Below are 17,414 nucleotides of genomic sequence, written 5' to 3'. Positions count from 1 at the left end.
GAGGAGTTTGCATGGCGGGAATAGACCTGGGAAATAACAAATTCCAGAGTCTCTAGCAGGAAAGCAGAGTGTTTACAGGATGATGCTTCCTTCCTTTTTGGGCAGCCCTACAGACAGCTGTGCTGAGGGGGTGGAACTAAACTTCTGGCCATTCTTGCATATTTATGGCTCCTCAGAATCAGTTTTTTTTTATAATCCAGCAAACAATAAAGGGGAGGGAGTTCCTACCTGTTGCTGAGATACATCAAGTGGCTTTAAACAATCTCACAGGGTGTTTCCTAAAGTAAACTGAAGAAAATTTGGAAATACTATGATCAAGCAAACTGAGGTTCCTGAACAATAAATGAGTGTGTTGGGTGGATATTTGTATCTGTATGAGAACAAGTGACCACTTGCATAAGTGGAATAAGTGGAAGATGACTCTTCAGTTCAGAAAGAAACCAAAGCTGATGCAGTAATGAAAGTATGATAATAATCTTTTATTTCTGCTCTGTGCAGAAGCACCACTGAACCAGTCCCAAGTCAAATAATATGTCATTTATCTGTTTTTTCTTTTGAAATATTACAGTACAGAAACAGCCAGGCTTTCAGAAATAAAAAATTTTAAAATAATTTTTAAAGAGAAATGAATGATAGTTTTATACGCTCCGTAACTTTTGCCAGTTTGCATATTTTCCTGTTTCTTTTTCTTCTTTGTTGCTTAGTGCAAGTTCTACATGATGGCAGATTGTCAGAGGCAAATGATGTGATTTGCTTAACATAGGGTCCTTTCAAATGAATAAAGTAAACAGTTACAGAAAGATTTTTCTCTGATCTGTGTTCATAACAGATTTTGCTTGCACTGAGAGTTGCAGCAATAGGTAAGAATTCTTAATTTGATGCAGTAACTTTTCCTCTTAAGAATAAACTGAGTGAATAGAATAGAAGTAGACTTAGCAAAAGACAAGATGCTAAGCTGAGTGCCTTTTTAAACAAAAGAAGTGTTCTGACTTCACTGTTGGCAGATATATTAGATGAGCAATTTGCAACTTTTTTAAAAAATGAACTTTATTACAAATAGGATGAAAAAAAGCAAGACTGATTACATTTTGTGGCCCCCACCTTAATGTTACCGTTTAATTAGCCAGTGTATTGGAAGAGAAGATTCTTTTGGAGGTAGTGCAATGTGATAAGGTATAGTGGTGAATTTGACAAAATTGATCCAGTTATAATAGAATAGTAGAAGCTGAGTCACTGTCACACTAGTAGTTTCAAGTTTCCTGTGTCATGGTGAAAACTTTATTTGGAATAAAGGTTCACTTTGCTTGTGGTGTCCAAAAAGATGCCTTATTCAATTGCAACTTCTTTGGTCAAATTGCTGTAATAATTAATTGTTTAATCCCATCCTGGAATTCTACTCCAGACATTATTTTTTAGCACAAAACGTAAAGTTCTACTTCCTTGAAATTATAGAGATGAATGACTTAAACATATACTCCAGAGCTTTTAAAGGGAAGTTGTTCCTTGGTCCTGAATCTTTGCAGTAAATGCTATGTTTTCCAGCAAGACCTTAGTGGTCACATTTGCTATGTACATTTGCCTGAGTCTTGACTCAAATTAAGCATGTGCATGGTTGTTTGCAAATTCAGAGGCTATTTAGTGAGAATGAATTTTAACAAAAAAAAGTACTGGTAGAAATAATATTTACTTTTTTTTTTTTCATCACAAAAGATTTAAAGGGAATAATTAAATTGAAAGAAAACAGAAATATCTAATACTTTCTTATATTGTAATGTCTACTGCCATATGGCCATAACTTTTGCTTAACTAATTGGGAACCTAGTCATTACTTCCTCTAGAGAATGAGGTGTGCAAGAATGAATGCATTTGGATTTGTTGTTGAGTTTTGTTTTATGCTTTTTGATGTTGTATTTTTTTCCCTTCCAATGATTTTCAGAACACAGATACCAATGAAGAAAAGAAAAGAAACAGTATAGCTACTGTAAATATTTTATAAAATGTCCATCTGAAGCCCCTCAACCTCTGGTAATTAGAGGCCATACTGTGGAGATAGACAGGGTAAATTACCGGTTAATGTTTACACAACAAAACATATGCCCAGTACAATATCCTACACTGATGTTGCTGAAACCAGAGTCCGGAAATGTACAGTGGAAACAAGACATGGTACTTTTCTTGTGCCAACACAAACAGCAATTACAGCACAGTGTGAGAGAAGTCATAAGAAATACTACTGCGTATCAGTAGTTCAACAAAGTCAGCACTTTTGTGTAATTGCAGGGGAAGAGGGCTGAAAAACATTACAGATCTCAGCAAGAAATGGCCCTTTATACTTTTAAACTGATCCTTGATAAAACAATGCTGGGGTCATGAGAAGGCTACTCTGCCAATTTTGCTTCACTGTGGGATCCATTGACATCTGGCTGAGCTGCGGAAGCTGGAAAACTTCTTTAATATTCTCTTGACAGTAAAATGGACATGTGGAAAACATTCTAATCTGTTAATCTTTGGTGCTCCTGAAGAAAAAGGACATTTGGCTTTATACTTTGTGATGATGAATATTAAGTCTCCAGATCTAGCTGTAAATAAGTTAAAAGCATTTGAATGGGGAATGCAGTTCTTATTTTCCAAATATGAGAGAAGATGGATATGCACCTGTGTAATCCAGATGATGTACTAAGTGCCAGGAGGTTTTTTAGTAAGGGTAGTTTACCCTATGTCTCGGCAATCCACTTTTCTTTATGCTGAGTATGCTTTGTCAATGAATACTGGGGAGCAGAATCTCTGAACTTCTTTGCATTCTATGTACTAAAATAGAATAAAATATTATTTCACTCAGGAGACTATAAAGATAGAGTTAGGAGAGATCCAAAGTAATAGATATGTTTTAATAAAAAGTGCAAGTTTTATTTAACAGCATTACCTGTACAAATTATTTTTGACATAGACTTTAAATCTAATATGAAGTAATAGTAAATGATGGAGATAATGATCTATTCAGCTTGGGATAGGATGCACAAGTTTTCATTTTTGTTGTAAGTATCTCCAGAAATGAGAAGAGGTATCTCTTACATTAGAAAATGACTGCTAAATAACTAAAACAACGCCTAAAAATAACCCTCTTATACATTTGATAAAAGTTAAAGTGATTTCCTAATTCTAAGTAGCAAATTATATCATTATAACACACGTACCCTGCTTGAAATATGTGACTTCCTTTGGAAAACTTCAGGTATCTTCTTTTCAAAACAAGTAGCTTCAGGAATTAACAGAGCTGGGGATTTTTTCCTCAAAAAAAGTTGAGAACTGTAACAACAGTTTAAAAGATGAAAACAGCCTTTTTTATCTGATACAATATGGTCCTTTCTGGCCACTTATTAAAGAATTCTGATATTTCATTGATTGTTATTGAGATCCTTGAGAAGAATCAAATCTATGAACTCCAACTGCAGCTTAGCATGAACAGTAATAGTGATACAGTCTTGAAGTCCATACCCTTGCTCAAGCAAGCTCCCAGTGAATAATGATTTCAGTAAAGTAAGAATTAGTGCAGTCCCCTTCTGTGCATTTGAGGAATTTCTAGAGATCTGTGGCTGTATAAAATGACAGACTTTTCTAAGAAGTTAAACTGTGCTGCCAGGGCTCTATATCTTGTGGTTGCATAGGAGGTTAAAAGTGCAGCAAAATCTGATTGAAAAGTGGAGGGGCAAAGATGAAGTTAGAGAGAGACTAGACTTCTTGGGGATGTGCACAGAGCCTACCACCTTCCTTGTGTTTCTGGAGTAGCTGAAAACTTGAGCTTCAGCTGGATCTTCTATTTAGATGCTGCTTTGTGTTTGTGAAGCCCAACATAGTTTGGGTCTCAAATGAGAAAGAAGCCATAGGCAGGAGTTCTGTGGTTCACTGCCTGGGTGTCCCACATTAACCAATAACTAGAACATTTATTTAGAAAGAAGGTGAAGAAAAATCCCAAGCCCCGATACGATAGTACCACTGCCTGACTATTGGATGTATTGTGCTTGGAAGCATGTGTTTGTTTTTTAGCTCTGGTCTTGAGTATGCTAGTTACTGGGGGGATGTGAGGGGTGGGTTTGGGGGGGGGGGGGGGGGGAGAGGGACAAGTTGACCATAGCCTAGCTTAATTCCTATTAAATAGGTGAAATGTGAAGGAAGATGTTTTAACAGTTACAGCAGTAACCTGAGTGCCTTTCTGGAAAGCATAGGTACTGACATCAGAGGAAAAACCTTGAAAGCATGAGGCAGGAGTGCTCATCTGCTTAAATTGTAATGTGCAACAGTGAGATATCGTTATTGCCATCATGTTTAGAATGGTAGTCAAAAACTTCAGCACACATTCTGGTATGTGGCAGAAACAAGGGAGGCTTGGATTGGAGGATATTTACCAACTACTCCCTCACATTTTATTTCATCACATCCAGGAGAAACAAGTGTAGGTCTAATTGAAAGCGTGTGAGTGAGAACAATACTAAAACATCACTAATACCTGAAAAGTTTTTTCCACTTTAAATGTGGAAGCTTGGTATGCAGTGGAGGTGGGAAGCAGTGGCTGGAGCTATATTAGTGCAAGACGTCCTTGTACTAGAACTAACAGGCATCAATCTTAGTATTCAACAACTTAAACCGGAGGCTCACTTTTAGTCTGCTTTAGTGTTCTTTGGAGAGGGCTACACAGAGGAAGACAGAGAAGAGTCTGACATTAGCATACATTTTCAGACGCCTGAAGAACTCACAGGAATTCCTGATGTATGTTGAGGTTCCTCCACCCATGTTGGTCCGTTGAGCTTCCCCAGCTTCCAAGCCAAGGAGCCAGCAGTGGTTTTCAGACTGTGAAGACCACACATGTTCATCCCCAGAGAAGGAGCTGATTCTTCTTTTGGACTCCACAACACATCTGGAGATGAGCCCTAGGGACACACAGGGGGTCCCCATTTTTTCTGAGTGGTGTGTGTGTGTGATTTCAGAGATAATATGGGGAATGAAAGTCAAAACAAAGTGAGGGTTTGTGAGTGGATAATGTTCCTAGCTCTAGGGGAGTCAGGTGCTGCCGAGTGAGGGCTTTGGCTGAATTGAAGTCAGATGGGATTTTAAATGCTGTTACTATTTCATTCCTTTAGATACCCTGATGCTGACATGCCATAGTATTACAGTGGTATGAAAATAGTTCTGCTTTGCTTTCCTAGTTTTCTCATAAATGCCATCATTGCTACAAATTTATTTTATAAAAGTAAATACTTTCTGACACCCAACCTGTTTTGTTTGTTCAGATTGGTACCAAGTGTCCTTTGCCACTTGGTGCATCATGCTGAAAGTGTTCTGTTCTACAAAGTGAGGAAAATTGCACCTCTAGGAACAGTTTTGGCTATGCAGCTTAACTCACAGAGTGAATCAACAGAAATTAGTGTTCCAGTAACTAGACAAGTTCGTAGTTGGCAGAAGTTAACCAGGACTGAACAACAAGATTGTGAGAATTTGTAGTTTCTTTCTGAGGTATAGATAACCAAGAAGAGGGGTACCTAAGGTAGATGAACTAGGTTATATGTTCCCTGAATGTAGGAAGTAGTGGCCTTTTCAGATACTGTGATGCTTGGGTCAAATTTGCCATTTACACTGATGGATTCACATGTTCCATATTTGCCACGTGCATGTCAAATACTAGATCGATGCCTTTCCCTGATTCTTTACAGTAGCACTCTCTTCTTTTACAATAACTCAGTGAAGTGCAGTTTCTGCAGTCTGCATCTCGAACTTTTTACCCGTATTTCCATCATGCTTCATTCCACCCATTCTCAGCTCATGTCCCGTAATTATGAAATATTATGATAACTCAGCCATTTTATTTTAGTATGTATGTCTCTACTTAGCTTATCCACTGTGAGCCATCCCATGTAAAGTGAATAGATTTTGTTTCTTTATCAAACCTTCCTGTCAGCAGTTCCAAACATAACTTTCTCCAATCCCAGCAAAATTTTCTTCTCTCAGACCAACCCCTAGTATCTTTACCCTCAAGTCAAGTAATCTTTTTGTCTTCCCTATTCATTCAAAGTCCTTGGTTTATTTGCAGGTTTATTTATATTCATTTACACTTGCATGTAGCACATGAAAAAAGCCTGGTTATCATCTGGCTGCATATAGGGCACAGGGACTTGGTGCAGTTGTTGCACCTCTGGATCAGACAGTTCTCTCTCCCTGCCTACCCCTAAACTGCCCTTTGCCTCTCCGTTCTAGTTCCCCTGTTCTCTCCAGATCCCAAGATTATTATATTCTCTGCTCTGTCTGTTTAACTGGTATTTTGTGTCCAAACTTAAATCTATAAAACTAATATCCTGTATTTTTAGATTAGATTTTTTTCACAAGACAAAGCGAGCAAACAAGCTGTTAAACCACCAGAGGTTTACTTGAGAACAGCAACTTCTGCTAAAGAGCATCTGGGTCAGTAACTACTTACTTCACATCAGCAGCAGCTGAACTGGGAAGTCTGGCAATGCCCTGAGTTGCTCGGGGAGGGAAGGATGTGAGACTGGAAAGTGACTCAGTGCTCTGATGATCCCATCTTCAAGAAGTCCTTGAAATGTGTCTCCTGCGCCCCCTGCAGGCTCTGTGACCTTGAGCAGAACAAGGGTCTGTACAACCCCGAAGTAGCAAACCGTGGTGACTTGTAAACAAAAGAGCAAACAAGGAGCAAAATAAGACTACATAGGCAATACTAACAGTGATTTGTGAGCATCTGCTTCCTAATATTAATTCTGTTATGGCATGGGATTTTTGTTAGGACTTTCTAAGCTTTTCGAAATCTCAAAAGCAGTCTAATGTTTAATGACATTGATTCCCTCCAAACATCCATGAATGCTCTCTGAAGAAATGGATCTGCAACCGATCTCAGCTTCTCAACCCCACCAATGAGAGGCTTTTTTTGTGCAGATGATGCTGTTAGACAGAGACACAGATTTTCCAGCTAAGTTTCAGAGAAATTGCTTCACAGTTCTGTGTTGAGTTTGGGGGAAAGAGCATGGTCGGCTACGGCTCTCTTGGCCCTCAGGCATTTTAGCTATGAGACTGACCAGTTCCTGACAATGAGGTGAAACTTTCCTAAGCTTGTAACTGAGTCCAGACTCATGATCTCTTAAAATCTGTACTCGTCCTGTGCCAAATTTGAGAGTGCAAAGCTACAAGAATATGTCCAAGAATATCATGTTAGAATTACTGAATATTAGCATAACAAAATGTTTTTCTTCCCCAAAACTTGTTCTCGGAAGTGGCCAACCCAATTTTTCACTAAAACTTTCCAAAACAATCCAGCCTGAGGCAGAGACAAGGCACGGAAAATATAATCTCCAGCAGTTAAAGGCTGACAAAGTAATAAACAACTGAAAGTAGGGCCTTATGATGGAACGTGTTAGGGAACTTTAGATGTCATTGCCAGCTTTGCTTATAATAAATGTGTCAGTAGCAATATGAAAAGATGTGTGCAATAAGTTAAAGGAATGCTGTATTAACCTATTTTATGCAGCATGTCTGCCCACAAATTGCTTGCATCTCAGTATGTTTCGGGAGAAAAGGATTTATTTTTTTTTTTTCACTAAATGTGTTAATTTTCCAAGTAAATGAACTAGGAAACTGGAGATTTTAATGTAACAGTGACACCCTGTGGCCAGTAGTGATGGCGTTAACTCTGAAAATAGTCTTTTGTGACACATTAATCGTTCACAAGAGTGAAGAGAGAAAAAGAAGCAGGAACTAAATGCAGTTTTCCACAGAGAGGTGTTGTCCTATTTTATTGCCTTATATGTAGAAATTTATGCTTTCTATTGCTCAAATACTAAAATAATATTTATTTACTTACATTTGTTTTATTGAAACAAAGGGGGAGTACAAGCCTTGATTTTAGGCAGCTTGATAATGTAACTCATGGAAGGGTCTCTGTGGGCACAGGCACCTTACGAAGCATGGCTGGCATAGTTATTTATATTTCTATGGTTATATTTATCTCTACTGGAGAAGACGTTTTTTCCTGGTGGCACATTGAGTAGTGGTGGGCAGCAGACTGATACCAGAGAAACATAATAAAATGACAGTACCACACCATGCCAAGAGCACCAGCTAGGCACTGACAGGGCTGCAGAATTATATAGTATTAGTCTTGTGCTGCCTTTTGTGTGGGCAATGTTTAACCTGGCATGTGTAGGTCCTCCTTTGGCTTTTTCTTCCCTTCCTTCTTTCGTTGAACAAATGCTGAACTAATACAGTGTTTTTTTGTCATATCTACGTGCACCTATCTTTAAGGTGCCATGATACTAAACTTCACAATGCTGTGGCCCTTAAACTTCGTGGGACAACAAATCTTTTCCTGTTTAATGCATACCTAAGATCCTTGATATTATGGTTTCAAAATCAAGTAGTTTAAAAATGTCCTAATTTATGAGAGACCTGATTTATAGCTTCTGATTTATACCTCATGCATCCATGGATTTACTGATGCTGACCCTGCAATTTTTAAGACGTGTCCCTCTTAAAAAGTTAAGAAGTTAAACTTCTGTCAGACAAAGCCAAGTTTAAAGATCAGTATGGAAGGAGACTGATTGTCCCAGAAAAAAGTTATGGGGAGGTAGTAAAGCAAACTGAGAAACATGAAGTGTTTATTATTCACTGGCTATAATGGTTTCCTGTTAAAACTGGCTATTTGACAAAGGTGATGAATTTAATTCCTTGCTCTCTCATTGGGAGGAAGTTAGCATGGGACAGAAGCAAAAAGTCTTCTGCCTTCTCTAGAGAGTAAACTAAAACTAGCCAAAACTAAAGTTTGGAAGGTGTTAGGAATTTAGCGATTATCAATACTCTGCAAGTGTCAAAAAAGATTGGAGCACTTAAGCTGTCTTGTAAGTCAAGCCATTGTTCACTCACACACATGTCCATACGTAAGCAGCCCAGGGAATCCTCATCTAGGACATATCACACAAAATAGCTGCAGTGAAATTTCTCACGAATCTCAGCACAATTTAGTGCCTGTCAGGAAGTGACAATGAGACTGTGGGCTTCTTAAAGATCACATATTGACAGTGAATATGAGATCTGATTGACAGTATTGCTGAAAAGCTTGAAACTCCTTATCTCCTGTAAAAGGCTAACAAATACTGGGCATATGATGAAAGAAGTGGCCTTGTTTTACACTTTATGTCAATTTTTAGCTTTTCTTTTAGAGGTTCGTATGCTTTTAATGGCTGCAAAAGCAAAACAGCTTCATAGCTGCTCAGACTTGCAGAGAAGTTATTTATTAGGTGCTATTTCAGACTCTATGCTTGAACAGGCTGGGCTGTAATATTAACCTCCTAATTAGTTAGTAGTGCTGCTGAAGGATGTTTTCCAACATCTGTTTTTAGCACTGTTAGAATGGAGCTTGGAGAATGGATTATTTAATTCATATTAATGGGGAATGGGACCATGCTGGAGATGAACTGCAGTGACTGTGCACATAAATCAGAACACACATTATGTTGCCTGTACAACATGCGAGAGCAGACAGATGCAGCTGAGGCTGCTGCTGAAATAACAGTAGGTTGCAGAACACATCAGAAGTGCTGTGAATAGAACTTTAAAGGACAGCATCTTAAAGGCAGAGACACATGCTTATTGCATATTAAGAGCACTGATCTGAAGACCTGACAGATTTGGAGGTCAGACAGAGCTGCTGTATTTATACACCATGTCAAGACCTTGTCTACAACTGGTTAATGTTAAAATGGCAAATCCATCCAGATGCAGATACAATTTTAGACATAAATGTGTTTATACAGTACTTCTGGGAAGTAATGGTTTAAGTGTCCTGTACTAGGTTGAAAAGCATTGACACAAAAAAGATGTTACCAGTGTAAAGCTGTGACTAGATTTTCTCTTTTTTCTGTTTAGCCATTATAGTTGGTAGTTTAAAAGACAAAGCAATTATCACTGCCTTTCACCTGGAGGTTACTGCTCCCACTGCTTTGCCAGCAGAAGGCATTGTTTTTTATGCTCTTGCATCTACACTAGGCACTCCATTTTCCAGTGGAGGTTGGTTGAATTAATTAACTCAGATGAGGCTGCCTGAGAATACTAGGATGTGCTTAGACAAAGATATGTGTTTCATGTTACCTTCATGCTGCTGTGGTACTCCATATCCCTCCATGTATTCACAAACACTTTCAACAAGCAATAATAAGCAACATGTACCCCAGTGTTATTAGACTTGTAGTGCAAATGCAGAATTACAGTGGCATCAAAAAGGTTTGTACAAGCATAGCAAGAAATTAATATGTATATATATCCAATGCCTTAAGAAGACACCTTTTTAATGCTGTCAGTATATTTTTTTCTTGTTTTCTTTTCTTTTTCCTCACAGTGAGAGCCCTGTGAAGGACTTGAGCAGGCTACTGTTAGCAATATACACCCCACAGGAGGAGGTTCTCCCCAGCTTTGACCTGGCAAACTTTTCTGGCTGTTTTAACCAAATACAGTTTAGTTGACATTCTTCCCATTTTTTTTGCACAAGGAAAAGTGTTTCATTCACTGGGGTTAGAAAGTGACAGCTTATACACTCCTAAAGTTGTTTCTGAGTCTGCTGATCTTCCTTGAAAGTTTAGCAACAATGATGTACCTCAGTACATTATATGCTTATAGCTTTCATTCCCATGTAAAAGTTACTGAAAATAACACCAAGAAGAATGCTCTAGCACTTACGACGTTACCTTACAGCTGGGGTAGAACTCTGTGAAAGACACTTTCTTTTACCTTTTAATCTCGGAAACAGTAATTTCTGATGGAAATCTTAAAATCAGACTGAAAGAGCACACATGGTAGTGGGATGCACGCTTGCCTCATACCAGCACTTCTACGTGATAGTGTTCCTTTTCTCTTCCCTGAATCTTCACCATACCATAAGTCTTTGCACTAAGAGGCCTTAGGTGTGTTTCTACAGGGACATTTGTAAGCCTGAAAGCTGTCACTGTGGAGCTTGAAGCAACGACTTCCAGAGTAAATGTATGCATCTTAGCAGCCAGTGCAAAAGGAGACAGAATTTCTAGTTGAAAGCTATCATAAATGCATATTCTCTGTGTATTGGACACAGATGTGTTGTGTAACACATATTCTGACCGTTGGGTTACACAAACAAAGTGTGTGACAAGTGACTGAAATGTGAAACATACACCTTGGTGAATCACTCCATAATTCACAGATTAGTGTACTTTAAAGTATGATACCCCTTCTTAGAGAGTCTCATTGTGTGAGCAGTATTATACAGTACTGTCTTGCCTGTCACAGTTGTGCACTTTGGCTCCTTCAAGGTCTTTATTACAGTCTTTGAGCAGCTACCTAGCCTAAAATGATGTTTCCTCTCTAAGATTAGGACCCTGGACAACACTTCCTTGTATTACGCTTTAATATTGCCCTTCAGAAATGTTGGAACTTCAGAGTCTGTAAAACCAATGATAAAGCTATGGAAAGCACTGTTAAAACTTGAAGCAAATGTAACAAATCATTAGAACTAGGAAAAAAAAACCACTTATGGGCATATTTAGAAAGGGGATTTAGCAACTGCAACATGCAGGCCATCATCTTTTGCCTACCATGCCAGCTAGTTGTGTGCATGGCTGTGACAAAGAAGCCAGGCTCCCAGACTAGCCTGCAGGGACGCATGGGTTCTTCAGAAGGAGAACAGCAGAAATAAGCTGTCTATGCAGCCAGGCCTCTAAGTTGGTCTTACTGACTTGAAAATCTGAGTAACAGGCATGGTTTAACCTCGAATCTCTCCGAGTCCAAAGCTGGAGTTTTGAAAACTTACCTGCATAGAAACTCCTGTCCTGAATCTGAGCTATGATTCAGTCTGCCTGACTTCTGAACTTCTGGTGTATGTCTGCCTAATTAGCCCTAGGGGGAGGAAAATCCTGTGGTGTGCTTAAGGTGGAGAGAAGCTGGTGTCTTTGAAGACCTGATGACTTTTCTGCCTAATACCATTCCCTGCTTCTGATAATCTCTAGAGCCTGAATGCCTCCAAAAGCATCTAATCTTCCTCAAGGAGAAGTCTGAAGAGCATTCTCTAACAAGGGGAGACCCAGCGTTCTGGATCACATACCTAGTGTGTTATAAGAGAAAAAAAAATACTTCTCAATTTCAGCTTTATTTTAGAATCTAACTACAGAAAGAAGAGATTGCAAGAGGTCACTAAGCAAATCAGTAGAAATTACAGGGTCAGTTTTTTCTCTACCTGACCAATCTCCTGGGGAAGGCTATATCCCATAGGGAATTTTAATATCTGCTGGTCAGAATTGGTAACTGGTTTACAATTCTTTTTATTATCAGTTCTTGATAAAAGAATATGCTGAGGGAGGATCAGGAGAGGGAAGGCATTTGGATGCACTAGGAAAAAAATAAAAGTAGAGGATTATGAATTCATGGCGCTGAGTGTATTTTTTTAGTCTTAATTTAAGTGAGAGAGGTTAACACTGTGCAGCAAGTATTCCCTTAAAAATATTAGAAGTAAAGCTTAGAACCTATATCTGTAGAGAACTTCTATGATATCCACCTATTCCGTTATTGCAAGCATCTTTAAAGCTAGGCTTTTGGATGCTTCTCCAGGCCTTGTAGGATGTGAAATTTGCTATTTTGGAGGTTGTGTTTTCTTCTAGACTGGTGAATATGGTAACCAACAAGTCAGATTCACCAGGATAAAGTTCTTTAAGCTTTTATTTCCCATTTATTGAACCCATGAGCTGTTTAACATATCTGCCAAAGTTTCATTCTTCCTTACACTGTGGTGTTGAATTTGAATGAAAATATCATTCTGTGTTCCTCATAAACAATAACAAAAAAATTATTTATATGGTGGCTTTATGATCTCTAATAAAGAAGAATGAAAAGAAAATTAGAAGAGTGAAAATGCTCAGGAAGTTCTTTATGGAAGAATAGCCATTAATACAAAACACATTTTACAGGGTAGGTGTCCCAAAATCTTTTGGATGACATGTGAGTCCGATGCTACTATTAAGACTTCCAACTTGCAAAGGCTTATACATATGCTTAGAATTATATGTTTGTATAAATGCCTTGATTGTGTTTGGTTGTATGTAACCTTTTTCAGAAATAGATGCAGGCTATTTAAAAACAACATCTAGAGAAATAAGGAAAAATCATAAAACTCTGTTTGGCTCTAAAACAGCCAGCATCTTATCTGCCAAAATCACATGTAATTCACCGTTAGTTCTGTGTTCCACATCCTGTGTTTAAAGAGTCTTACCTTATAAAGATGTCAGAACTGGGACCATTATATGGAAATTCCTCTAAGGAACACACCCATTTGTGGAGAAATGTGTACTTTATTCACTGTAACTAATATATATATCTCTCCTGCAATTTATGAATAATTATAAATAATGTTCTGTGCTGATGTTGCATTTCTGTGTCATTATCTTCCAGATGGGAGTTGCTGTAGTGGATTCATCTGTTGCAGGACTGGGTGGTTGTCCCTATGCAAAAGGTGCTACTGGGAATGTAGCCACAGAGGATGTGATATACATGCTTAATGGTCTGGGGATCAACACAGTAAGATATTTTTACTTTCTGCTTAAGACTTTAAGGAATTCAAAAGTATTTTTCTAAAAAACATATAATACATACCTGACAATTACTTCTGCTGTAAAATAAATTACTGGGAGCAAATAGTAATTTTTACAAATTCAGTTCTTTAACATGGCTTGACACGGAACATGAGTGTTGTGATGTTCGCTTCACTAGCAATTTAGAGTAGGACTGGTTTGCGTATTTGACAGATATTTGAATAACACCCCCCTCTTCCTACCTGGAGCTATGAGAAGCTCAGTAGCAACTGCTTTGAGTCATTACTTTGCCTGAGTAACCACAAAAAAATTACTGCTGTAGACATTGCTCCAGAAGGTTGACCAGCTCTATAGTGGAAAGACTGAGCAAACCTCAGCTTTTTTCACATACTGTTTATTAATTTGTTGTCAGTTTTTCTTGCTTCAACATGAAGAAAAACGGTGGTGTTTGGAGCCCAAGCACATGGGCATTGCTATTTCTCAATTTATTTCAGAATTGTACAGAACCTGTTACTGGCTAGAAGGCATCACAGTCATTTTTATTTCCCACTCTGTTCTTGGAGGAGAGGGCGAAGTAGCTTATCTGCACTGAGCTGCACTTTAATGAACCTTACCAGTGAGCACCTACACTTCAAAAGCATACATTTAGTATCTCTGGCTTGATTGGCATGTTAGTTATTATGTATTTCTGGGAACCAAATAATGCAGTCTTCTCCAAAGAATGTGCTCTTTGGTCTTCCTGTTGGTCATCACTGTTCTAGAAATGTGGCATAATGAGATTGTACTGACCTGAGTGATACAGTGAGTTTACCTGTAACTTAGACATAGACTTAATAGAGTCAAATTCAAAGAGAACATATAAAGAGCTCCAAAACTGCAACGTGTATGATTTGTATTTACTGCAGAGAGAAACTGAAAAGCCTGATGTCTGAAATACAAATATCTGAGTTCCTGGGGTGCTTATAACTTGTGTGTATGTTGCAGTTCAGTGCAGCATAGATGCCAGGTGAATTCCTTGATGTGAAAAGATCATGGAACTTTTTTCCTATTTGTACATCCCCTGAGCACTGCAAAAGCCTGTTCAGAACCTTACAGAGTTCGCTGAAATGTTTATCTGCTTTCATGTGCTTCTTAAGGAGTTCTGTGTAGGTCTCAGATACATGTTTAGAAAAGGTTTAATCACAAGTGCCCATTGTACAAGTGGACTCTCAAACTGTTCATACATGCTTTGGGATAGCTTTTTTTTTGTGAAGAAGGAACTTAATCTTTTGAAACAATACAGTTCTTTGAAATAAGAAGGACAAATTGTGTATTTCACTTTACATTGCTGCGCACCTTAGACTTTCTGTGTAGTCTTTCCTTGGCCAAAAAATAAATAAAACACCATCAAATACTTACTTCCCCTTTTGTTCTTTTTTTTTTTTTTTAAATATTTTTTTAATTTAAGATTATGCAATAGCAAAACACAAGGCTTTGCTTTCTGACCCTTTTCTGGCCCATTAAGAAAAGAGTGGTTTACTGGATGAGAGATACAGAGCCTCAAAATTATTAGCTTAATATATGATCTTTGATCTTTGCACTGTTGCTTGTTTTTGATACCATGGTCAATTCTGTAAAATCATAAAATTGTTATCACAAATACCTATTAGTATGTCCCTTTTTGTGTAATCGTACAAAATGAAATTATAATTACTACTGCTGTACATTTGCAAGGAGTGCTTTCTCATTTCCTCTCAGCTGTGCAGTAAAGCTTTAATTTTGTTGACTGAAGTCACTGAAAGTGTCAACCAAAGGATGGACAGTATTTAACCATACATTACTGGGTTCAGATTGAGTAGATATAGCAAAATAGTAATTGATGCTTGTTCTATACTGTTCTTCAGAACATGTAACCAAGAAGTGACACATGAAATAAATCTCTGTCAGGCTAAATGTGAAATAATTTTCTAGCAGAGCGCATCTACAAAGAGATTTATTGGTTCTACCATGGTAATGGATAGATAATTGTGTCATAGATCATTAGTGCTTATGAAACTTTGTAGGGAGACACGCACTTTCTATAAATACATTTTCTATATAGTTCCTATGTAATTACAGTAATAGTATTTGTGTTTATGATGCCTTAAAAGTGCTTGGCAAACAATAGGGCTTTCTGAGAAACAACTACGTACTGTTAGCCTCACATTACTGACACCAAAACTGAAGTACAGAGAGATAATAGACTTGGTATTTGTGAATGCTGAATGGCAGCTGGTTGAAAAGTCAATGGGAGTTAAAGGACTTCGCCTTTTGGCAGAAGCTTTTCTGACTTAAGGTACTTATCCAAGTTCGTGGATGCTATTGGAGGCACTTGTTCTTATGCTTCATGGCTTCGTTCCTTGGTGCCAAGGAATAATTCTGGGTATATGGAGTGGTTACCAAGTACATTTCTGAGTATCTGTCTGAAGGTACATTATTTTGACTCAACAGACTTGCAAACAGCTGTCACTACTCCTTTCCCATCCATGTCTGTGAGTCATACTTGTGAATGCTAGGTTTTATGCCCTCATGGTAATCCTTTTTGGTTCACAGTATTTACATGAGAAAGACAATTTAAAAGGCAGAGATGCTTCTATTCCATTTAATGAATGAGTACTGTGAACATACATTTCTGATTAATGCATATTACATTATGCAGTGTTACAGTGCTGAAAATGTAAATTTTGTATAGTTTGGGAGTTTTATTTTGCTGTCTCCCATAGTCCAACTACCAAGTATGTCTAGGGTGGTATGTTTCTCATTTGTTTTAGTAAAAAAGAGATGCTCAAAGAATTTTTTAGATTATGTTTTATGTAATAGCACTGTACAAACTAAACTGAAGTAACGACCTATAAGGGATAATAAGAATAAGCTGAAATCAACCTTGTTGTAACTGTATTAAAATGAGACAGTTATAAAAAGATGTCTTTGAACAACATGTTTTAGATGGTGCTAAATACTAGAGCCAATTAGAAACTTTGACGCTTTTTTTTTTTAATAAAAATGGTTTTGATTACATTTCCATGAAGTAATTACTATTCTTATTAACATTTTTAGTAAATTCTAGGAATGAAAAATGCAAATTTGACTGATATATAAACCGATACAGAATATCGAAATAAGAACTAGATTGAATTAAAGGATTAAGCATCTAAATCAGGTCTTGGTCTGACCTTTACTGCATAAATCCGTAAGTGTTATGAAAGTCTATTTCTGGAGCAGTACATCTTATACTTTTTAATTCTGGGTGACATACATCTCCCAATTTTATGTGACTGCTCAGTGTATTGGTAGTTCAAAGTCCCCTTTCACATCCTTTCTATAGGGAACTTTACTGGCTTGTAAATTCCAATCTTCATAGCAAGTACTTATATCACTCATGTGATCTAATTCTAAAACCTTTACTATACATGAGTAATCCAGGGGACTAATCATAAAGTACTTTTTCCCTCTTTAATCAGTGATCTGATTCCATTTTAGCAACCAGGTGCTACTGAGATGTATCTTATGTTAGTTAAAAAACAGTTGGTTGCTCAAAAGACTTTTTTTTAGCATGGGCAGATCAAGCAATTGCAATTTTTTTGCTCATCTGTACTACCAATGTAAATTGTAATTTTGCATTGAAAGGAGCTTCTTAAAGGAGATGATACTTATTCAAGAGAATGCAGGATCGTGTTTCTTACTGAACTCAGTTGCCAATACAAGTGTGTCTCCCCTGTTTTCCTGAGCTGCAAGTGGGATACTTGTATGCGTGAAGTTTCCTAGTGTTGGGTGACAAATAAGTACAGCACTTAA

At 37.7% G+C, this 17,414-nt stretch overlaps 1 protein-coding gene across 9 annotated transcripts in view; it reads left to right on the top strand.

Annotated features, from left to right (window-relative positions):
* HMGCLL1 (3-hydroxymethyl-3-methylglutaryl-CoA lyase like 1) overlaps positions 1-17,414 on the top strand; it is an 81,692-nt gene that overhangs the window by 58,643 nt on the left and 5,635 nt on the right. For 8 of the 9 annotated variants that reach the window (XR_008972746.1, XM_057414049.1, XM_057414047.1 and 5 more), the window contains one exon: positions 13,462-13,587. The exons of the other annotated variant lie outside the window; for it this stretch is intronic. Coding sequence is in view for 7 of the 8 variants with exons in the window: in XM_057414049.1 (XP_057270032.1) it covers positions 13,462-13,587 (126 nt within the window). In the remaining variant the exon portion in view is untranslated. The remainder of the gene's footprint in view (positions 1-13,461; positions 13,588-17,414) is intronic. 9 annotated transcript variants of the gene reach the window in all.

Source organism: Pezoporus wallicus, unplaced genomic scaffold (genome assembly GCF_028554395.1).
Source record: "Pezoporus wallicus isolate ANWC-B61680 ecotype Strahan unplaced genomic scaffold, APGP_CSIRO_Pwel_v1 contig_6428, whole genome shotgun sequence".
Taxonomy (NCBI): domain Eukaryota; kingdom Metazoa; phylum Chordata; class Aves; order Psittaciformes; family Psittacidae; genus Pezoporus; species Pezoporus wallicus.
Note: the sequence above shows the minus strand (reverse complement) of the source record. Positions and strands in the feature narration are given on the sequence as shown.